Source organism: Pelobates fuscus, chromosome 3 (genome assembly GCF_036172605.1).
Source record: "Pelobates fuscus isolate aPelFus1 chromosome 3, aPelFus1.pri, whole genome shotgun sequence".
Lineage (NCBI taxonomy): Eukaryota > Metazoa > Chordata > Amphibia > Anura > Pelobatidae > Pelobates > Pelobates fuscus.
The window spans coordinates 233,060,321-233,083,539 of NC_086319.1; the positions used below are offsets into that span (position 1 = coordinate 233,060,321).

The 23,219-nt window shown below is 36.1% G+C and overlaps 1 protein-coding gene across 1 annotated transcript in view; it reads right to left on the minus strand.

Annotated features, from left to right (window-relative positions):
* Nucleotides 1–521: 521 nt before the first annotated feature.
* Nucleotides 522–23,219, minus strand: part of ELAPOR2 (endosome-lysosome associated apoptosis and autophagy regulator family member 2) — an 80,148-nt gene continuing 57,450 nt past the window's right edge. Inside the window, exons 13-22 of the mRNA XM_063448194.1 lie at nucleotides 22,303–22,440; nucleotides 20,224–20,487; nucleotides 19,634–19,807; nucleotides 18,371–18,560; nucleotides 15,092–15,185; nucleotides 13,164–13,265; nucleotides 12,045–12,171; nucleotides 6,362–6,540; nucleotides 4,983–5,148; nucleotides 522–3,150 (exon numbers count right to left, since the gene is read on the minus strand). Coding sequence (XP_063304264.1) covers nucleotides 3,091–3,150; nucleotides 4,983–5,148; nucleotides 6,362–6,540; nucleotides 12,045–12,171; nucleotides 13,164–13,265; nucleotides 15,092–15,185; nucleotides 18,371–18,560; nucleotides 19,634–19,807; nucleotides 20,224–20,487; nucleotides 22,303–22,440 — 1,494 coding nt within the window. The 3' untranslated portion in view covers nucleotides 522–3,090. The remainder of the gene's footprint in view (nucleotides 3,151–4,982; nucleotides 5,149–6,361; nucleotides 6,541–12,044; nucleotides 12,172–13,163; nucleotides 13,266–15,091; nucleotides 15,186–18,370; nucleotides 18,561–19,633; nucleotides 19,808–20,223; nucleotides 20,488–22,302; nucleotides 22,441–23,219) is intronic.

A 23,219-nucleotide genomic window follows, 5' to 3' on the forward strand; every position in this document is an offset into this window, starting at 1 on the left:
AATATGTACAATTTGGTAAATCTGTTAACCTTCTCAAGAAAGTTTACGTAAAATCAGAATGCATTCAATATTATTTTCCTTGCATGGAGATTGCTGTGTGTATGTATGTATTATACAGATAATTAATCACAAATATGTACACAGATCAATAAATCCATAAACACTTGTCTAATGATATTTTATATCCCATTCAATACCTAAATATTGTTCTCATTAGTCAATATATTATTCAGGTCCATAAATGTAAAGTATTGGGAAAAATGCACAGTGATATGTATATTAGCGTCACAAAAATAAACATTTTAAATGCAACACCCTTACTGTGAGTGAAAACAGCATACAGCGTATAACTGTGTAACAGAACAGATTTAAAAAATATACATAAACAGATTCACCATTTGGAGGACAATAAATAACTTATTCAAAACTTCTGCTGTCTTTAACCCCTTAAGGACCAAACTTCTGGAATAAAAGGGAATCATGACATGTCACACATGTCATGTGTCCTTAAGGGGTTAAAATAGCAGTATCTATTCAAGGAAATCCAATGAAATCAATTCAAAAAACACAAGTCTAAAATGTAGTAATAAAATGTACATCCATTGCAACACTTTTTTTTTCATGTACATAAATTATAAAATTCTGCTTCTGACCTTTCTTGGTAAAAAAAATCCAAATATTTCTTGAATGAATAGTAAGATGCTGATTGCTATACACTAATTTGTTGTAAACAATTGCATTATCAAAAAATGGTCTCTGTTAAAGTACTGATTCAGCATGTGTGGCTTCAAATTTAGATTTTTTTGGGGGGGGGAGTTCCTACAGAAGAATGCTTATGCCATGATATGCTACAGCACCATACTGTGTTGCAATAGGAAAAAAGGGGCAGGTTTAATATTGTGCAGAACATATATTTTGCTAATTAATATAAGAAAATGTAATTTTAAAAATGTGATAAAAAAAAATTATTTGGGTAACTTAGTTTTATCAAACAATGAAAAAAACATCCCATTCATTTGTCATCCTATTAAATGTATATGTATATTAAAAAATGTTTGTTTTTTTACAATTTGATTACACATATTAATAAAAGGGAATTTCCCACCACAAGAAATTAGGATTTAAAGTGTCTATGTCACCTCAAACATGCCTTTCTCCTATCGTTTCCTCTTCTCTTCCTCTTTCAGAATCTGTTCTTCTTTTCCAATCTATTTCTATTTAAAACATAAGATAAAGTAGGGACTATTTTCTCTTATGTGTTTTTCCTACACTCGACAATCTTGATAAAGGGTGGGGCCTAAGGTAAGCTCCACTATCTTGACCAAGGAATGTTATGTTTAACTAGTAGTTTTAAGGCAAGATATCTGTATGCAGAATTTATCACTGACCAAACAGCTTGCATTCTAATTTTCTATGCCATAAGAAATGATGACAAATTTAGCATTTATACATCAGGTCTCCTTAATCAGGCTTCTGATTCATGAAGCAGATGAAACACGGGCTCCCAGCATCAAAATGGGGTACACAAACAGAGAATTGAATGAAAAATATAACTAAAATTTAAAGCAGTTATTTTTGCAGAGAGGCCCAAATGCTCTTCACAAAATGACTACATAGCTGTGGCAGAGGCAAACGTTTATTTTAAAAAGCTAACGAATGAGTAAAGTCTACCCCATGCATACATTTTAGAAGACAACAATTACACTTTTTTATTACAGTGGTCGGAAAATTAGTATGATGCCTTAACATTTTTTCAAATGATCTTTCATTGTTTTCTCTATTCCAGTTCCTGAATTTTGATTTGTGTCAGCTATTGTATAGTGTAAAGTAAGTCTGGCCACTCCAATACGAGCTCAGTATGTAAATAAATCTAAATTCCACTCTGCTGCCAATAAAGCATACATATGGGATTACTGAATAAACAGAAAATTGCAGTCAACTGAACTTACGAAAATCACAGCAAACAGACCGGGTGCAAATATAAGAGAATTGGAGATGTTAGATTTATTATTTTAGCCTTAATTTTGCAAACCTGGTTCTTAAACCACAATTTACTCCTTAGTGAATCAGCCTCTTAGTTTCCACATCTAGAAAACTTGGTCACAAAGTTCTCATCTTGGCAATTAAAAAAAATTACATTAAGGCACAACATTATAGTCATATAGTAAAAAGAAATTCAATATACAATTTCTTTAAAATTGCAGTGAACGATTGTATTCTAAGGTATTTGATACCTCCAGTAAGGTATAGCTGTGATTGATGAGCATTATTAATGGTGACTAATTTTAACCATAATGTCTCTATCCTTTATCCCCAAACCCACTGCCTCATTTTCTACCCTCAACCACTAACTATAATTTAGTACTCACAACTCCCATCAATCTGCACCAAAATATCCCAGTCCAGCCTTTATAATTCTGATATATATTTCTGTTGTAAGATATTTTTTATTGATTATTGTTGGAACAGAATGCTTGCTGTACTGCAGGTTATTTATAAAAAAAAAAAAAAAAAAGCAATTCTACAAGTAGAGCAATCCCCAAGAAATCCAATTCAATATTGCTGTTGATTGGTCTGCTTTTAGGAACTAATCTAACAATTGTCTTTATAAATAACCCACAATTTTTTAATGAGTGTGATTGCCTCTGCTTAAACGCTTAAACATATTTCCACCTACACCAGGATGTATTGTACATTTCCAATTTTTTAAACACGTTCATAAATAGTGGAGCATGTACAAGGTTTCCTTTAAAGGACTACCTAATGTTAGATTGGCATGTGTGCTTGATGTGTCGCATATATAAAAGATGCAAGATATGAGCATGCACAAGCAGTGCACATTGGAATAAATATTTCTGCATGAATTTTCTCTTCCTGAGTTAAACGTGAAATCCAAATGAATATTCAATTTTTGGCAAAAATCACACAATAAGGCAGCCACACATTTCATTTCTCAATTTGATGCCTCATCGATCATTCCAGGTACCACAAAAAAGTTTTCTTGTTTCAATATATAGGTTTAGTTTTTGTTTTAGGTTTTTCCTAGAAAAAAAAAACCATTATTCCGTGTCTAAGAGGCATGTCTGGAGTTCATATATGTTGTGGTCGGGAGGATTTCAGCTGAACAGACTCAAAATTGTGTCCTTTTTCCTGTAAAAATAAAAATCTGAAATGTAAGCAATGCCGAATATAATGGGTATACAAGTGTAAAGTCTCAGCTCTGAATTGTCCTTCTTGTTTGTTTGTGCTATACCTTTAATACGTCGATAATGATTAAGTACAGTATTTTTAGTGCCAACTTTGGGTCAAGCACCAATAAATATATATCCATGTATGTTACCTCTGACTAATATGAGGTATAATACTAATAATACATTATTTGTGCATTTAGCATCGCTCACTATTCTTTTGTTGAAATATTGGTCATGCCTCTTGCATTGACAAGGGCATAGCCAGAAATGCCTAAGCTGGCCCAGGGCATAAACAAAGATGTACATTTCAGGTATTTCAGTTTAGCAATAATCTCTCACAAGATTAAAGAACAAGCTCAGCACATACTCTAGCTATCTGCTTATGGCACTTCAAATATTTTTAAAACTATACAAGTCATACCACATTTCAGCAGTAGAAATTACCAAACATTTTTGTGAATATTGTATGTGGTTGGGCATGTACCTGATTCTCTGCAGACTCAATTCTTTAAAGATTATGCAATTGGGGTTCACACATTAACATAAAAATATTGCTATTCTGAAGGCCTAACATGCCTATCAATATCAACAGGGCCCTATTTCCCATTACGCAAAGTAGGCACCTGTCTACAGTAAAATGTCCTGTAGGGGGCACCTGTTTTCAGAACGTATAATGTGCCTTTTCAGGGGTTTTTAAAAGGACTCTTCATTTCAAAGAATTCATCAGGGTGCTACATACCTGTCTGTCTACCCCTGCAATTGAAAACATTGCCGTTTGCAGGAATGACAGTGTTTTCATTGCAGGGATAACACACTTCTAGTGGATATCAGGAAGACACAGAGGCACATCTACAGCTATAACCAGGTTAAATGCCTTACAGAGACAGCTTTGAGTGATGCACAATGTACATCACAGGACAGGGTATTTTATAACAACTAATACATCTCTACTATCAATCATAGGAGAGTGACTTTAAGAAGACACTGGAGGGTGGGAACTTTATTAAATAAGCCTTTAACCCCTTAAGGACCAAACTTCTGGAATAAAAGGGAATCATGACATGTCACACATGTCACGTGTCCTTAAGGGGTTAAACTCTACATGTCCTAAACACACTATGTATACTATGTTTAAGGCATTAGGACCCTGCAGAGAAGGCTAAAAGAGCGCATCAATAATAGATAACCACACCTAAACCACAACTTTACATTTAATCTAGCTTTCAAAAGTTAGACTTTATTTTATCAATAATAATTTTCCAGGCATGATATGCCAGCTTTGGTCTCCTTGACTAAAAGGGAACCTCCAACCACCATGACTACTTCAGTAATTTGAAGTGATCATGGTGGTAGGATTCAGTATGTGCAGTGTTTCTGCTTGATACACTGCACTGCACATCCTGAGATATTTATAATTGTCTGCTGGGGCTAGGCACCCCAGCACACGTGACTTAGGCAGCCTGGAACTTTGTGCATAAATTACATCTGTTGTCAGGGCGCATTACTCCCTCTCACCTCCCTCCGTACTCATTGATCTTTTTTTTTGTTTGTTTAAAAATCCCCACAATCCCCTTGCCAGATCGGAATGCGCGCATGAGCTCAGAGCCGGTGAAAATGTCCAATCACAGGCTTCTCTAAGAGCGAACCCCAGAGGTGTCAGAAAGGGGTGTTGAAAAGCAGCGCCAGAAAGGCCTTCCTCTCAAAATGGTTATAGTAAACCTTAAATAACTGGTAACTTAACATGATAATATGACACAACATAATACCAATACTGTATCATTGTTATCTTACCTTTGTAGCCAGGGACTTCAACTTTCCCAGTAATGACTGTTTACTGGTATAGACAACATCATCTTCATTATCTTCACCTTCCATAATAGCGCAACTATCTGGAGCAGGAAGTTCACACTCCTTGGAATTAGCAGTCATTATAAGCTTGGAATATTTGTACTCCAGCCTGTACAGAAAAAGCAGTCAACAGTTGAAACGAAACGCGTAGGACCAGTGACCTATTATTTGCTTTTATATTTTAGATATTTTTAAGTATGTTTATGCGTTCACATATACACATTTATGTGTGTGTGCATGTATAAAGTGTACCATCCTCTGCACTGTCTGCTTGTTTGTTTTTCTTTTCCCTCTCTCCCCCCTCACTCTGCTCTTCAGAAAGATATTTATGACCCTCTACAAAGATGGTGTCTATTTTCTACCAAACCTGTGTCTTATCTACACTCATGTCGCTTTAACCCCTATATCACAACTCAACTTTGAATTCTATGTGTCGTCTTGCTCAGAAATGCTTCAGACTTGAGAAAGGGAGGTTATCCCGAAAGCTTGTCACTAAAAAATTCTGTTAGTCCAATAAAAAAGGTATTACAAGATACGAATTTTATCTATTTTTCACAGATATTTTTAATATATTTGGAGTTAATAAATTCTTTATACCTACTGACCTGGTCCCTGATTGCTATCCAGAGCACGAACAACATACAGAGGATCCTGACCTCCCACGGAGGGAAGGCAACCTTAAGGTGCCTTAAACACTTGGAGTTTGTGAGTTCCATAATTAGTGGGGGCACCACTCTTTGATTATCAACAGTGTTGCACTATTATTTGTTATTCTTTTCTCTTAGATACTCAGCTGTATCCCAATTTCTATATTGTATCATATTTGTATAAGCTCACCAACAGGGGAGGGACCTTGGGAAGCTGCAATTTCAAGCTAAGTCGCTTTATCCTTGTTATACACTGGCGTGGTGTGAAGGGATAATTTGTTGTACAACCGTTTACATCTGGCTAACTGTAGCAGTAAGACATTGATTTCACTTTAAATAACTGGTTCTTATATATTGATTTTCAGTAATGTTCTTTAATGGGGGATAAGGATTTAAAAGAGTTTTATACTAGCAGGTACATTGTGTTTTTGACCAATATATATTTTTGCAACATGCATACATATGCACATTTTATTAGTGTTTGCGCATGATTGTGTACTGGAAGGCTTTTTTTGGTGATAGTTATTTTGAATACATTCCCTTAAAAATATCTTTCCATACTCCTAGAAGTGTGCATATAAAACCACTCACAGTTAAGTAATGATTCTAATCCACACAATAAGACAGCACGCTCAGGTCTTCACAATACTACAAGTGGTCATGCTGGATACTTACTTCTGATTCTTCTTCCAGAAGTAGCAGGTTAGTGCTATAAGTAGAACAGCTGTGAATGCTCCCACACCTGCTCCAACTTTGAGCCAGAAATCGATGGATTCGCAGGTAGATGCTCTTTTGTCCGGGAGAGGAACTCCTTTATTGCATAACTTGGGCTCGTTCCACACATAATGTGTTTCCTGTGTAATAATGTAAGTTTCAGTTAGATCACTACGAGCCAAGTATGTGTGCCAAATAACATTAGTCATCATATAGCATAAAAGCCAATGCAATATTGTTTTTTTGTTGGCTAAAAAAAAAAAACTAGAGAGAAAAAAAATAAAGGTTTATATATTCTTTTTGAATATATGGTATATTTATATACTGCATATAGAAGATATCACTCCAAGAACTTCAAAATAAGGTAAAGTAAAACTTAACTTTTATTCAGCAGATGCTGGGCAAACAAAAAAAGCGATGTTTCAGTTCTCAAACAGAACTTTCTTCAGAATCCTAAAGAAAGTTCTGTTTGAGAACTGAAACATCGCTTTTTTTGTTTGCACATCATCTGCTGAATAAAAGTTAAGTTCTACTTTACCTTATTTTGAAGTTTTTGGAGTGCTATCTTCTATATGCAGTTTGGATAATTTTGCAGACCAGGACTGGGCTTAAATTTCTTTACAACACTCTGGAGTGCAGGTTACTGGACCTTTTTGTGTGTGTATATGTATATATATATATATATATATATATATATATATATATATATATATATATATATATATATATATATATATATATATATATATATATCATTATTTGATATAATATATTCTAACATATGTTATATATATCTTAATAAATATGGTGTATAATATAGCACTTCAAGAAAATATTTTGGAGTTATTAAGGAAGGTCAAGATATTTTCAGTACTTTTGTGCCAGTCTGCACTATATAGAAACATAGAAACATAGAATGTGACGGCAGATAAGAACCATTCGGCCCATCTAGTCTGCCCAATTTTCTAAATACTTTCATTAGTCCCTGGCCTTATCTTATAGTTAGGATAGCCTTATGCCTATCCCACGCATGCTTAAACTCCTTTACTGTGTTAACCTCTACCACTTCAGCTGGAAGGCTATTCCATGCATCCACTACCCTCTCAGTAAAGTAAAACTTCCGGATATTATTTTTAAACCTATGTCCCTCTAATTTAAGACTATGTCCTCTTGTTGTGGTAGGTTTCTTCTTTTAAATATAGTCTCCTCCTTTACTGTGTTGATTCCCTTTATGTATTTAAATGTTTCTATCATATCCCCCCTGTCTCGTCTTTCCTCCAAGCTATACATGTTAAGATCCTTTAACCTTTCCTGGTAGGTTTTATCCTGCAATCCATGAACCAGTTTAGTAGCCCTTCTCTGAACTCTCTCTAAGTTATCAATATCCTTCTGAAGATATGGTCTCCAGTACTGCGTACAATACTCCAAGTGAGGTCTCACCAGTGTTCTGTACAATGGCATAATCACTTCCCTCTTTCTACTGCTAATACCTCTCCCTATACAACCAAGCATTCTGCTAGCATTTCCTGCTGCTCTATTACATTATCTGCCTACCTTTAAGTCATCAGAAATAATCACCCCTAAATCCCTTTCCTCAGCTGTTGAGGTTAGGACTCTATCAAATATTCTGTACTCTGCCCTTGGGTTTTTACATCCAAGATGCATTATCTTGCACTTATCCACATTAAATGTCAGTTGCCACAACTCTGACCATTTTTCTAGTTCACCTAAACCATTAGCCATTTGGCTTATCCCTCCTGGAACATAACCCTGTTACATATCTTCGTATCATCAGCAAAAAGACATACCTTACCATCAAGACCTTCTGCAATATCACTAATAAAAATATTAAAGAGAATGGGTCCAAGTACAGATCCCTGAGGTTCCCCTACTGGTGACAAGCCCAAGCTTCGAATATACTCCATTAACTACAACCCTCTGTTGCCCGTCATTCAGCCACTGCCTTACCCACTCAACAATATTGGAATCCAAACTTAAAGATTGCAGTTTATTGATAAGCCTTCTATGTGCAACAGTGTCAAAAGCCTTACTGAAATCTAGGTAAGCAATGTCTACTGCACCACCCTGATCTATAATTTTAGTTACCCAATCAAAAAAAAAATCAATAAGATTAGTTTGGCATGATCACCCTGAAGTAAACCCATGTTGTCTCTGATCTTGAAATCCATGTGTTTTTATATGTTTAACAATCCTATCCTTTAACATGGTTTCCATCACTTTCCCCACTACTGAAGTAAGGCTTACTGGCCTATAGTTGCCCGACTCCTCCCTATTAGCTTTCTTGTGAATGGGCACAATATTCGCCAACTTCCAATCTTCTGGGACTACTCCTGTTATCAATGATTGGTTAAATAAATATGTTAATGGTTTTGCTAGTACACCACTAAGTTCTTTTAATAGCTTTGGGTGTATTCTATCAGGTCCCATTGACTTATTTGTCTTTACTTTTGACAGTTGAAATACAACCTCTTCCTCTGTAAACTCACGTGTAATAAATTACTCATTTATCCTTTTTCTTAACTGAGGTTCCTTTCCTTCATTTTCATCTGTAAATACCGAACAAAAATATTCATTGAGGCAGTCAGCTAGACCTTTATCCTCTTCTACATACCTTCCTTCTTTTGTTTTTAATCTAACTAATCCTTGTTTTACTTTTCTTTTCTCATTTATGTATCTAAAAAAAATTTGGTCCCCCTTTTTCACTGACTGTGCTATTTTCTCTTCTGTGTGTGATTTGGAAGCTCTTATAACTTGCTTAGCCTCTTTCTACCTAATCTTATAGATCATTCTGTCTTCCTCACTCACTTTTTTTTTACTATTTTGGCCACATCTGCGGAGTACCACAGTGGTTTCTTGAATTTTTTGCTTTTACTGACAAGCCTAATGCAATTTTCTGTTGCCTTCAGTAGTGCAACTTTTAAACAATCCCATTTCTCTTGGACTCCATTTAAATTGCTCCAGCCTGATAATGACTCCTTTACACATATTCTAATTTTATAAAAGTCTGTTTTTCTAAAGTCTAAAACTTTTGTTTTTGTGTGGTGTGACTCAGTCACTGTTCTTATATTAAACCACACTGACTGATGTCACTGGATCCTAAACTTTCACCTACAGTAATATCGGATACCAAATCTCCATTTGTTAACACTAAATCTAGTATGGCCTCTTTATGAGTTGGCTCCTCAACGACTTGTTTTAGAGACAATCCCAGTAGGGAGTTTAGAATATGTGTGCTCCTGGCACAAGCAGCCATTTGTGTTTTCCAATTCACATCAGGAAGATTAAAGTCACCCATGATGATAACTTCCCCCTTCATTGTCATTTTAGCTATTTCCTCAACTAGTAGATTATCTAACTCTTCAATTTGTCCTGGGGGCCTATAAATCACACCTACACGAATTACTGTGTGATTACCAAATTCTAACGTAACCCAAACGGACTCTATGTTCGCCTCACTAACTTTTATTAGACTAGATTTTATGCTATTCTTCACATACAGGGCCACCCCTCCCCCTTTACTGCCTTCCCTGTCTTTTCTATATAAAGAGTTCCCTGGTATTGCTATGTCCCAGTCGTTTTTCTCATTAAACCATGTCTCAGTAACAGCGACTAAATGTACACTATCAGTTGCCATTATTGCCACAAGTTCATGGATCTTATTCCCTAAACTGCGAGCATTTGTAGACATGACTCTAAGCTTATAATTTTTTAACACACTTGTTACAGGCCCTTCTGTCCTTGTTTTGGGGGACAATTGGATTGATGTTTTTTATCAACCTTTTGCCCCTTTAAATACATCCTAGCAAAACCTCTGAACTGCTCACTGAGAACATTTGCTGCCTTTTGAGAAAGATGCAACCCATCTTTTTTGTACAGTTTATTACCATTCCAAACAGAGCTACCATGAGAAATAAAGCCAAATCCTTGCTCCCGACACCATTCACCAAGCCACAAGTTAAAGTCCGCCTGTTGTTCTGAGTGTTATGCACAGGCAGAACTTCAGAGAATGACAGTGTGGAAGCAATCTGCCGTAGATCATTGGCAAAAACACTAAACACTTCCTTAACCTCTGAAACCTCACTGCAAGCCAAGTAATTTGTCCCTAGATGGACAAGTACATCCAATTCCCCTTCCTGCTTTGCTCGCTTAACAATATTACAGCTACGTCTCCTGTCTCTGTGAGCAGTAGCTCCGGGAAGACACCTCACAAGACCACCATTGTCCATCTTCACACCTCTTATGATGGAATCCCCCAACAACAACTGCTTTCTATTAGGCCTCACCATAGTCTCCAAGCCTCTCTCCACAACACCACTAGCCTCAGTGCCTCTCTCCACAACACCACTAGCCTCAGTGCCTCTCTCCACAACACCACTAGCCTCAATGCCTCTCTCCACAACACCACTAGCCTCAGTGCCTCTCTCCAAAACACCACTAGCCTCAGTGCCTCTCTCCACAACACCACTAGCCTTAGTGCCTCTCTCCACAACACCACTACCCTCAGTGCCTCTCTCCACAACACCACTACCCTCCGTGCCTGTCTCCATAACACCACTACACTCTAAAAGTGCAGAAAATGAATTATGTAGAGCAACAGACTGTGCAATATGCCTTTTATCCACAACTCTAAGTCTACCAGATCCTACAGTGATCCATCTGCCATTCCTAGTACGTCTCTGCAGCAGTGGCTTTGCAGCAGTTCCAGCCTGAGTTTGTTTACCAGATAATTTACAAATATCAGACTTCAAAAATACAATCTCTTGCCTCAAGATAGAGAACTGTCTACAGATTAGACAACAACCAAACCTCCAAAACGTGGAACGTGAAACAAATGCATAGCAACTATTACACTGAACTAAGTCTGCCATTCCAATGAGGTGAAGAATTTAATTCAAACAAATTCTAACTTTTTATTTATCCTCCTGAATATCTCAGATTACCTCCAGTTTGTCTCCAGAATATCTCCAACCACACACTTAGACGCAACACTTAGATGAAGCAACCAACCCCTTCCCCATTTGCCCCACATATGCTGAAAATGTCCCGCCATCCCAATCTTGTCCTCTGTGTCCCACCTCTGGGCACACCATAGGAATCACTCACAGTATGCAAAATGCACTCAGGCCTTTTCTGACCATACAAGAGTGCTTCAGCAAGGCTCTGCACTTGGCATAACCTGAGTGAAGATGGTGTATATCCACATTATGAATTATGTTTGGGAGGAACTGCCCACATCACATTACCAATAATGCAAATTGCATCACTGATATGCCCCCTACTATACTGCCTCCTTCTTGTACCTCTTGCCTACTACCATTTGGAAGTATGCAACTATGCAATATGCATTCAGATTCCCTAAACTACTAGTGACCAGGACGACGTGTCCCTTCAAAACTATTTGAACCTATGTTTTGTTCTCCAACTAAAATTGGTAAGTTTAATATCATCTAAATATTCATAACTCATAGCAAGGAGAAACTAACCGTAAGCAATGTATTTCAATACTGCCTGACAAGTACACATCATATGTATAAGTACACATCCATCGTTCATGTGAAATTTTGGTTTAATTATTCTAAAATAAATATATGAATATCATGTATGCATGGAGCTATTAATTTACCTGTTGTCCTTCTTTACAAGCCCCTTCTATTTTCTGATAGTCATTTTCTGTGCAAAGAGGACAAGCCTCAGCCGTCTCCCAAAGAAAATAGAATGTGCAGCCATCACACGTACCTGCAGGGCACTGGCTGGCAAGATAAAATCAATACATACCACTTTAATATCTACCACAATTCTAAGATATTTTTATAATCAGTAAATAACGATAGCTGTAATTATTTAAGAGATTATTTTAAAGATATATGGTATAAAAACAAAAAATGGTTTCATGCTCATGTTACAAATGCAAATTACGGGACAGATTTTGTTACGTTAAAGACTCCATATCCTTTGACATCCTAATTCAGTGTTCACCAACATGTGCTGCTCCAGCCATTATGACTTTTCCCCCCAATGCTCTATCATTAAGCTCTTTAATAGTTGTTTTTAATTCTACCAGGCCACAAACTATGTGAACATGCACCTCACAAAGCTCTCAGGAAATCATCAAACAGATAAATATTTCAATACTCAAACTGTCAATAAGAACTTTCCACAAAGCAATGCATGCCTAAAATATTCCAAATTCAGGAAATATGTGGAAAAAGTGTGTAACAGATGTTTCCTAGCAATTGAGGAGTATAAAAAATGCAATGTTATCTCATTTCAAAATGTACAAGAGAACATGTGAATGTATATCTGTTAAATAGTTACAACATGGATTTAGAGTTTTACAAAAATATAATGTTTGTTGGGAGACAAAATCTTAGAAGATGTGTTGAACTGACTTATTTTACAGTTTTAATGTAGATAATGTGAAAAAAAACCACATTTGTTATATTGTACTTCATTGCAGCTTCATGGTTCTAACGTGCTCCATGATCTCTATGCTATATTAAGTAGTTAGGGTTTTAGCCATTGTCTATTGTGGGAAATGGGAGAAATACTTGGAAGACAGAAAACATATTAAATATATTTCGTATACTAAACAGAAAAAAATCTAAATATTTTAAAACTCAAAATAAAGCATCTTATATTATTAATTTATTTTGTGGGGATTGTTTCTCTTTATTTTTATTTAGTCACATGCACCATGTAGGCTTTTCCCAAAAAATGATATTGTGAGGTTACAGTGGACTACCTGGGCACCAAGATATCCCCTTGGCCAGTCTTTGCAGGGTTGCATCTTAAGGATATGACAGTTGCACGTCCTTTTTCACATGATGAAGTAACTGAAGTGGATCTGAAGAAGAAAGAAAATGTAAATACCCGAAAGGCACAATCCATAATGACTTCTTACAATTACTATACATATATCCAAGAATGGAAAAAAAACAAAAAAAAAAACATATTGGCAGTCTTTTTTGTCGTAGTACAACTGAGTATGACACAGTATAACTACTGCAGCAAATTATAAATAGGATGGATTAACTAAATGGCAATGAAGTGTGTCTCAACTTGTTTCCTCTTCTATTTATCTTTAAAACATAAGTAGGGATTACTTTGCCTTATGTATTTTTCCGATTATTCACCATCTTGACAAAGGATGGAGCTTAAAGTGATACTCACCTTTGTCACTAAGCACTCCACTGTAGTTTTGTGTGATTTTGGTTTTCACTACTTACCTATATATTTCACTGTCCACTAGAGTTTGGAGTATTGGGTTTGGGGAGCATCCACACATAGTGGTAGCAGCTTTTTTTCTGTAATTATTTTTTTTATTAGCACAATTTTTTAGGCTTCCCCTTTGTCAAGGTAAAGCTTGCCTGAAGCTCCACCCTTTGTCAAGATTGTTAGGTGTAAGAAAAATGCTTAAGACATAATAGCCCCTACTTTGTCTTATGTTTTAAAGAGAAACAGATCAGAAATTAAGACAAAAAGAACAAGTTTTGAAAGAGAAGAGGAAATAGTAGGAGAAAGGTAAGTTTGGGGCGATAGAGACACCTTAATGAAACTTATCAGCCAGTTTTGCAAAACTCACATCTGCAGGACATTTTTAAACACTTCATGTGGGACCAAACTGTTCACTCACTCACAAGTCATTGGAGAGTAGAACTTCAACCCCAGTGAGTAGAAATTCAGCCCTAGCGAGTGTGTCACGGAATCCCACTATCTCTGAGAAACAACCATGTGGTGTGACAGCTTATAAACAGCAGCTGAGGATAGTATCCTATATCTTCCTCGTACATATACAGGGACACAGATAAGTGTAAATCACAAAAATGTTAATAATGTTATATCTGGTCTCCTAGCAATACTGTGGGATATTCCAAGTACCAAAACCATTTATTTTATCTTACTGGAACCTGTCCAATCCAATATTTAATTTTGGAGATAAAAACCTTTTTTGGTGTGTAAGGCTGCCTCACTTGGCTATCAAGACGCTTTACTGTGTCAGGTAACTTTTAGGCCTAGCTAGTAACATATGACTTTAAATAGTCCTATGTTCGTGCTATCTGGCTTGCCAGACAATATAAATGTACAGATCCTGCAAAGCCAATAGATAATTTGCACACACAAAAAAAAATAAAAGCAGGAGACTGTTTTCACTCTTAAATGAGCAAAGTAGATGTTAAAAGTACAGCCCACTGATGATGTCAGGTAAAAATCCCCATGTGAGGTATGTTAGATATCTAACAAATTATCTGAGATCTACTCTACTGTGTGTTTACCTATAAGAAGTATAAGTGTTGCAAAAAGTGAAATATGTGCACTCTAGAAAACATATGCACTGTTGCTTTAAGTATTGAGCAGAAGTCACATGACTTCCTTAGCACGATTGATTACCACAGCTATTTTTTGCACTATGTTCGGTTTGATATAGACTCTGTCACCGGGTTGAAATGTTGATGCTGTGAGACAAATAATCCTAAAAATGACAAGATTTGTCAAAAACTATTAAATTATGTTGTTTAACTGTTCATGGTTTGTTTTAAGAATCATGTAGAGAAGCATGCAGTGTATTTCCTGCACTGCCGTATGGCTAGACATAATACAGAATTTATTTGTGCATAAGGCATCTCACCAGAAGTGGGCCAAACACCCATATTAATATCACTTAAAACTTACTTGTAAAAGAAATGTACATCAGGTAACTTTTTGGGAGCTGGAAACATATCTGCTTTAATACTGATTCCATCAAGAGATGTGTTGATTGTAGACCCTACAGTGACATAAAATATAAACTTATGTTTGAAAATAAAACATAAAAAAACGAACAGCACAGCGTTTGATTGTTCTATCAGATAACTATAGTCTGTGAAACATTGCATAAAGGAATCCAAATTTATTCTCAATAATGGTCTCCGTGTGTATTATCTGCTGTAGATGATGGTCATTATTCACCACAGATATAGGATAGTCACAACTGTTCACTTGGTAAATTGTGTTGATAACAGAATTCATTACAGAAGAAAAGGAGATTTCAGATTCTAGATTGGGCAGATGGATTTGTTCTGCTCTTACTTTCACAGCACGGACATTACGTGCCTCTTATCAGCATGAAGCAATCACAAGTGGTACACAGTGACATGGTAGAATGGAGGCAAAAGAACTGCCAGAAGTACTCCTATCAGGCACAAAGCTAAGTGTGAATGTTTTACAGGCTATGAAAGATCGTATTCTATGTCTTAGTGCTGTCGTGATTTAACCTATTAAGACTCAAAGGCATTTCAGTTCATTACATCACAGTCTTATAAAGGGTTAAATTGAATTTCTATAAAAACAAAAAAACAAAAAAAACTATTAGCATATTAGCAAACGCACATAAATATGTATTTATATATATATATATATATATATATATATGCCAGACTTGTGTCCAAAATATGCCTATTAATTGATACCAAAATTAGTCCATGCCAAATCTCCAAATCAATTTTACTTATACAGGTTAAAGCACCGGTAAAACAATTCAGAATCAAACCATTCAACCAGGTATTTTATCCAGATCAACCAGCTCAAAAGGAATTCCTGCACAAGTCAAATATATATACTACACGTCTGTATAGTGCTATTAATATTATACATGTTTTATTTTAAGAGAGAAAGGATATACTTTTACTTTCAATGTATTATTTGCTGACCAAACCAGCTGTGTTGCCCTAATGGATCCAGATATAATTACTGCCAAAGAGCAGAGTGTACGCTAAATTATCACAGATCAAGATTTTTTTTTAAAACTTGTTGCAGAAGCATCACAGCCACACCCTTTCAGGGCAAAAGACATGCTCAATTTGTAATTACATAATTTGACTTGTTTAACTCCGTGTTATAAAGGAGTTATACCACATAAAACATCTAAATCAATCTTACGCACATAAGGTTATTAAATAGGCCAGGATCTCTTCTTAGTGCAGTTGACAGTGGTACTGCAATGTCTTGGCAGGCTAGCTAGTATTCTGTAGTTTTAGACTAACAAGTGATACAAACTTTTAAACAAGTGTTTTTTGCTTTAAAAAAAATTATTTAATGCAATCTATCAATCTACCTCATTAGATGACTCTTAGATTAGATTGAAATACTTTGAACAACATAAAAGAGTTCACACAATCTCTGGATAATAGTAAATAATCTAATGTCCCTCAGGAATTACAGACCTATGATAAAAATTTACACAAAGTGATGTGACAACTTGCAATTGCCGAAACGTATGTCAGTCTGAGGACATAACGTTTTTAATTAGGATTGCAAGGAGGGGATTTTTAAGGACAGAAGGGGAAAATACACAGGATACATCAAACTGCTTCTGAGGAAATTATGAACTGTGTGAATAAAATGCATTGAGCTTTTGTTATTTGTTTTTTTTTATTTTACTGAATTGTTTTTCTAATTTGGTTTATTCTTGGAAAGCCTTTTTGGAGAACAAGGACCCTCAATAGGTACTGAAGATCCAATGAGGGGGAGACAGAAGAGAGCACTGTCTGCCTGAGTACTTGTGATATGCTGGTATATTTTGTATTTTTGTGAGTGCAATAAATAAACATATATGTGGTGATACTGTCCTGTTCTTTTTTCCATGGCCGGTACAGCAAAGAAATACATCTGTTGAGAAGATCTTCTTGGTCAGAGTGGCGATGAGCATTTTTACATATTTTATTTTGTGAAGGCAATATGTAGCAGGAGGCCCCAGCTTTTTTAAATACACATTGCCCTATGATATTTGTTCTATGTTTTTTTAATTTTGTAATTTATTTAATTCATGGGATATGTTTTTAAAATATCATAAAACACAAGGGATCTGCCTTTAAAGGAACACTCCAAGCACAACAACCACTACAGTATTAGGTTAGCTTAGGAGCTCTTACTAGCTTCCCTAATCACTTTCAGCCAATGAGTTTAGCCCTGCACTGCGGTGCTTAGTGTAGACAGAGAGCGTATCTCTCTCTGGCTTAGATAGTGGAGGTGCAGAGCTGCACCCCACAGACCCCAGTAAAGGAGTCAAGCCATTTGAAAATGGTATGGCTGCTTGCAATGGGAGTGAACTGCTGGCACCATCACAAATACAGCACCCTGGTGCCTGAAGTGTTCCTTTAATTGTACCCATTGTACAGTGCTATGGAATTTGATGGCACTATATAAATAATCAAATAATAATAACATATTTTAAAACATAATACCTGTTTTATACAGACAGATGTAATCATGTAGGGAAAATTCTAAATCTGAAGGCATAAAAAAAGTTTTCACAAAAACACAAAACTCTAGATAATGTAATGTTAAGGGTGGGGGGTGGTGTTTTGAGATCTGGTTTAAAAGATTACTATGGTAACCTGACCACATTTAAGTGGCCTGGGAGCAGTGACTCTGTTCCTTAATCCCACAATGTTAAATCTTGACGTTTCCTTCAAGACAGCCACTTGAGGCGCTTCCGGGTCACGTACAGGGTTTTACACCATCAAATGACATTGGATGTCCTCACGCTTTGCATTATCTGCAAATTACCCATAGCAAAGCATTGATTTAATGCTTTCCTGTAGGGAAGCTTTAATGCGCATGCGGCACTGGTCTTGCATAAGCATTATGTACCCCATCACCGTGATGTTGTGGGAGAAGGAGACCTAGCCAGCACCCAATAGCCTCTGCGCTGAAAAGAGGTCAAGAAATATATTATTTTTAGCCCTTTCAAGATCAGAGGTGGGGGAAAACTATTAAGTTAGGGGCAGGGCACACTACAGTGTTAAGAATACAGGTTTGTATTCCTAATGCTATAGTGTTTCTTTAATGACCCAATGGAATCATTCAAACTCAATTTTAATGTATCATTTTTCAATAATTTTATTTACACATTCGTGCACATATTCTAAAACTAGCTTACATATGTAATAAAACCAAAGTGCGATTAGTTACCCATAAATGTATCAGCCAAGCTGACTGACTGTGATGACAGTGCCGTTCGGAAACTCTTGCTGTCTGATGGAATGATGGTGGATTGGCAGACAAACGTCTTTACAAAATTGGAATAGTCTTCTGATTCTGCTTCCATGTCTTTCGCTGTGACATCAGTAATATTGTCAGTGCAAACTGCCATCTTTTCTCCCTAAGAAATGGAAAAGATGCAAATTGAAAACTAAATCCAAATTTAATATACCCAAAATCTACTTTTAAAAAAATCCCATTATCTTACCCCTAATTGCAGTCACAATCACAGACAAACACACATAACCACAATCAACTGCAGAAAAGCCAATATAATTATTTTCAAATTAGTTCCTTAGGATAGCTGTCTTTAAAATCTGATATTATCTTAATATAATCATGTTATGTTGTACCTCTCAGGGACAAATTTACCATTTGGGCAATTGGGCAATGCCTGAGGACCTGGGCCAGGGAAGAGTCCTGCAAGGCCGCTGTAATGCCATTGGATTCCGGGCTCCTCCACGCAGGCCAGCCACAATGCTTTTTTTTTTTTTAAATGATGGCCTGGTGGTCCTGTGAATTGTCAGTTCGCCCCTGGTACCTTTTCATTTTTTTTAATTCAAGTATACTGTTGTATTGATTTTTGGTTTATTTTAACAAATCACTTGCCTACACTTTTCTACTTCCCCTTTCTGACAGCCATCTTCATGCATCTCAAGTCAGACTGTGAGTTATCCCAGCCGGTGCTCACTGTTTTGCGACCATCATTTTCTTTTCAAAATTGTGTGCTGTATTTTCTGTCAGGTGATTTTGAAAATCAGAGAATAGTTGCAATATAGTGAGCATCTGCTGGCATAACTGACAGTCTGATCCAGTGTGTATAAAATGGCTGTTGGAAAGGGGAAAGTTGAGCATGTGATTTCTTTATAAAATTCAATAAATTCATTTGAAAAAATAAGAGATGGTATAACAAAGTTTAACTTAGGATGTTGAAATACTTCAAACCAGCCTATATAATTATTTGATAAATGATGTATCCCATAATCCCCTGCTGTGCAGAATGTTATCGGACGAAATCTGTCCCATGAAACCAGAATGAGATGCTTCTACTTGGAGAGTCTCATTCTGGTGTAGGAAACGAGTGCCTCAGCTGCATGCAGATCCACCAAACAGTGATGCAGCTAAAAACAAGCTTTTTTATTAAACTTTTTTTTTCTTTATACATTTCTAAAGTAAATGTGTGTTCATAATTACCCCATTTCCACACAAACTGATGTTGAAAACGTGGAAATACTTTGTTCCTTTGGATGTAAAGCTTGGTCCATTAAGGAGGGTCGCTACCCCAGTGAGATTTTGGAAATTGTAAGTAAAGGTTCGATTTTCATTCTCATGCAACAGAGAGCAGTCACTGAAACAGCCCGAATGATCCTTAAAAAAAAGAATGGAAATATTGTCAACAATAGGGAATACATTCATAGACCAAACACACTTTGACAAAACAAAACCTAAAGCCTATTCCTATACCCTATCTCCTTCCTTGGATCCACTAAAACTACCATTGTAAACAATAAAACCAATGAATGACAAGTAATGAGGCAATAAAATAGTTTTTAGCTATCTGCTTCACATATCAAACAGGTCAGCCTGCAGTGAAGTTAGATCATGATTTATGAGAAAATTGAGGACGGCTTAAACATTGAAAGCAAGTTTATTGTTTGGGAGAGCCTTACTGTGCCTTTTGAAAGAATACTCACCAAGTGAAGTTGACTCTAGATCATTTACATAACAGTCATTTATAACCAAAATAGATATCAGATTCAATGGAGTGCAACAGAATAGTTTACCTTATTGCTTCTACTTCCAGGACCACATGGAACACAGGCCTCTTGCCCATACACTTGGTGGGCAGACAGGTAAGTATTGGGAGGACATTCTTTACACATGCTGCTTTCCTTGTCAATGTAATGACCTGGGGGGCAAGGTACACATGATGAACCAAGCTGTTGTGAGCCCAGTGCACAAGCTTGGCAATGTGAGGAGACCCCATCCACAGCATTGGTGACAGTAATAGAATAGATCCTTACAATATCATTTACAAAACGGCGACTCTAGAGGGAAAAGAAAAGAAAATGTAAGTATTTCTCATAGTTCTTTCAAAATTCCAAACTAATAGTACATATTTTTATCTTTTTTAAGATGTGAGGAATGTTGTTTCCAATATATCCAGACAATTTTATTACAAGTTTATTATTATAAATGTGCGCGATGAAGGAGCTAAGATAAAGCAGATCTCTTTATCTTGAAATATGAAGTAGGCGATCATATGTTATAATACTGAAAATAGCTCAAACGTTGACATTTATTATAAACTCATTGAAAATTATTTAATATTGCAGGATAATGTTTACAGATTAATCTTTTTACTTATTCATCTTGGTGACAAGCAGATGATATTCATTATAGATGGTAGGAAATGTGTTTCAGACACTAGAATCTTGAACAAATTAGGTCTTAAAATGACATATTAAACCATAGATCTGTATTTTAAAATGTCTAGCTCCTTTCTCTAGGAGTAATGAGATTTGTTTTACTTGGATTATAGCATTGGAACATAGATAATATTATTGAACATCGTGCTTTATACTTCCATATGGTGGTGTAAATGATGTAAAAAGAATGGCAAAGAAAATGGGAGAAATACATATGGAATTGAGAAAGAAGAAACACATTATAGGATTAGCTCACAGTGGGAAAGTCAAAGATGAAATCCAGACAAAAGACAAAAAATGGGTTTGAAAGCCATAGTAGAGTTGCAGGTAAAAAATAGACACTTTCCTCTCTGAACCTCAAAAAACTAACCATATTCTGCAATTTATTGTCACGGTAGAAAATAGAATAGTTTGATGCTACATATTTTGAAATTAAAGGAAATATATTAAAGGGAAAGAGGAGAAGGCATTTTGACTAAAGATAAAGATATGGAGCACCACGATGCGGAATACATGATGGGTACATTGCCAAATGGTAACGGTCAACCTAATATTATTTTTTAAGTGAACCTGGCATGCCAAATTCAACTAAGTGTATAATGGCTCTCAAAGCATCAACTATAAAATGTATTATATAAGATAAATTATATATTTAAATGTTTTGAAAGCTGTTACTCACTTACTAACATGCTTCATCTGAATCCAGCTTTGCAATTTCCAGAAAATATGTATATTACACTACTGTACCATGCACCCTCCAGTACTCCTTGCTTACTCCACCTGTGCACAACTATTCACCATGCTTGGAAACACTTGCCCTAGCAGGGCAAATAACCCTGGTAATGCTGACATGTGGGCCTCACTGCCAGCACATCAATCACCCCCTTCCTATTTTCTGTATCTGTGATAGAGGGCAGGAGAACCACCTGGAGAACCGATTAACCTTCAAAATAACATAATATTTAGGTATTACTTGACTTTTAATATGAAGCAAGAAATCAACTATAGTGACTATTGGCATAACAGTATTGAACCTCCACCATAGACCTGTATTACACCAACACAGAGAGATCTATGCTGAGAGCTGATTGACAGGTGGAGGAGAGGCCAACATACTAAAGAGCTTTAAAATAAAATAATAATGCTCTTTAATGTAAAGCTAACATGTGTGTACCATAACAGGTACACTAAGAAACAAACTACAGCTGCAAAATTGAAACATCATGCTACACTAATCATATACATAGAGTCCAAAAACTCACCTACAGGGTCTATTGATATAAGGTGGCACGGAATCGTCCAAAATACAAAGCACAAATGGAGCACCCATCCCACTGCCTCCTTCTATTGAAATCCACTGAATGTAAACAATACAACTCAGGAAATATTTCTATATGTTTTGTTGTCATGATTTTCTCTTTTAAAAATACTTACTTCAATATTTTGATTTGTCCTCTGGAAAGCCCATGTGAACATGTAGGTGGCATTTTTGGAAATGATATGTGTATAGGATTGTTTATCTCGACTTCCTCCCCACGATTCTGCTACACTTGTAGTCTTTCTGTTTACATCCTAAATGCATATAAAGATCACTGACATTAGACATGTTCAGACATTGAGAACAGGTAAATACAACTGTTACAAGCGATTTCAATTCCACTAATTGCCTATCTACACATTCTTCACTTAAGATTAACACTGACAGATTATGCAGACGGTTACATATTTTAACTATTGCCTTGATAAGTGGTCAATAGACACTGAGGGGTTACTAAAAATGCAACTAAATAGTTCTCAGATTTTATTTGCATTGTACGTTGTTTAACTCTACCATTGTTAGCTATTAACTACAGATACATCGAGCATGTAACACAATCGTCTACAGAGGTACTTTAATTCATGAAATATGATCCATTCTCTCATTAAATATTAAAGTACTTTAATTCACAGTAGAGTGTTAAATCTCTGAATATGTTATAATCACAGGTTGTTGAATGCAGTTCCACAAAGGAACAGGATAACAGAAGTAATGCTCCAAAACTGAAAGATTGGGAGGAATGCTGCATTCAAAATCACACACATAAAAATCTGGGGGGGGAAAGTGTGAATTGTGATAACAAAATATTTTTGCACAGATTAAGGAAGTGCCCTTTGACATAATGTTCAGCATTACTGTGTATTGGATCATTCAGACATTAAAGTATGCATATGGCGTGAAAAGCCGCGTTATAAAATAGCAGGTTTCATCAAGAACATAAACGATTTAAATCTTAAAAGTGAGAACGCAGTTTGTGCTTGCTTTCATATCTCATCGCCATTCAAAGAGAATTGAGAAACAAAAACTCTCTGAG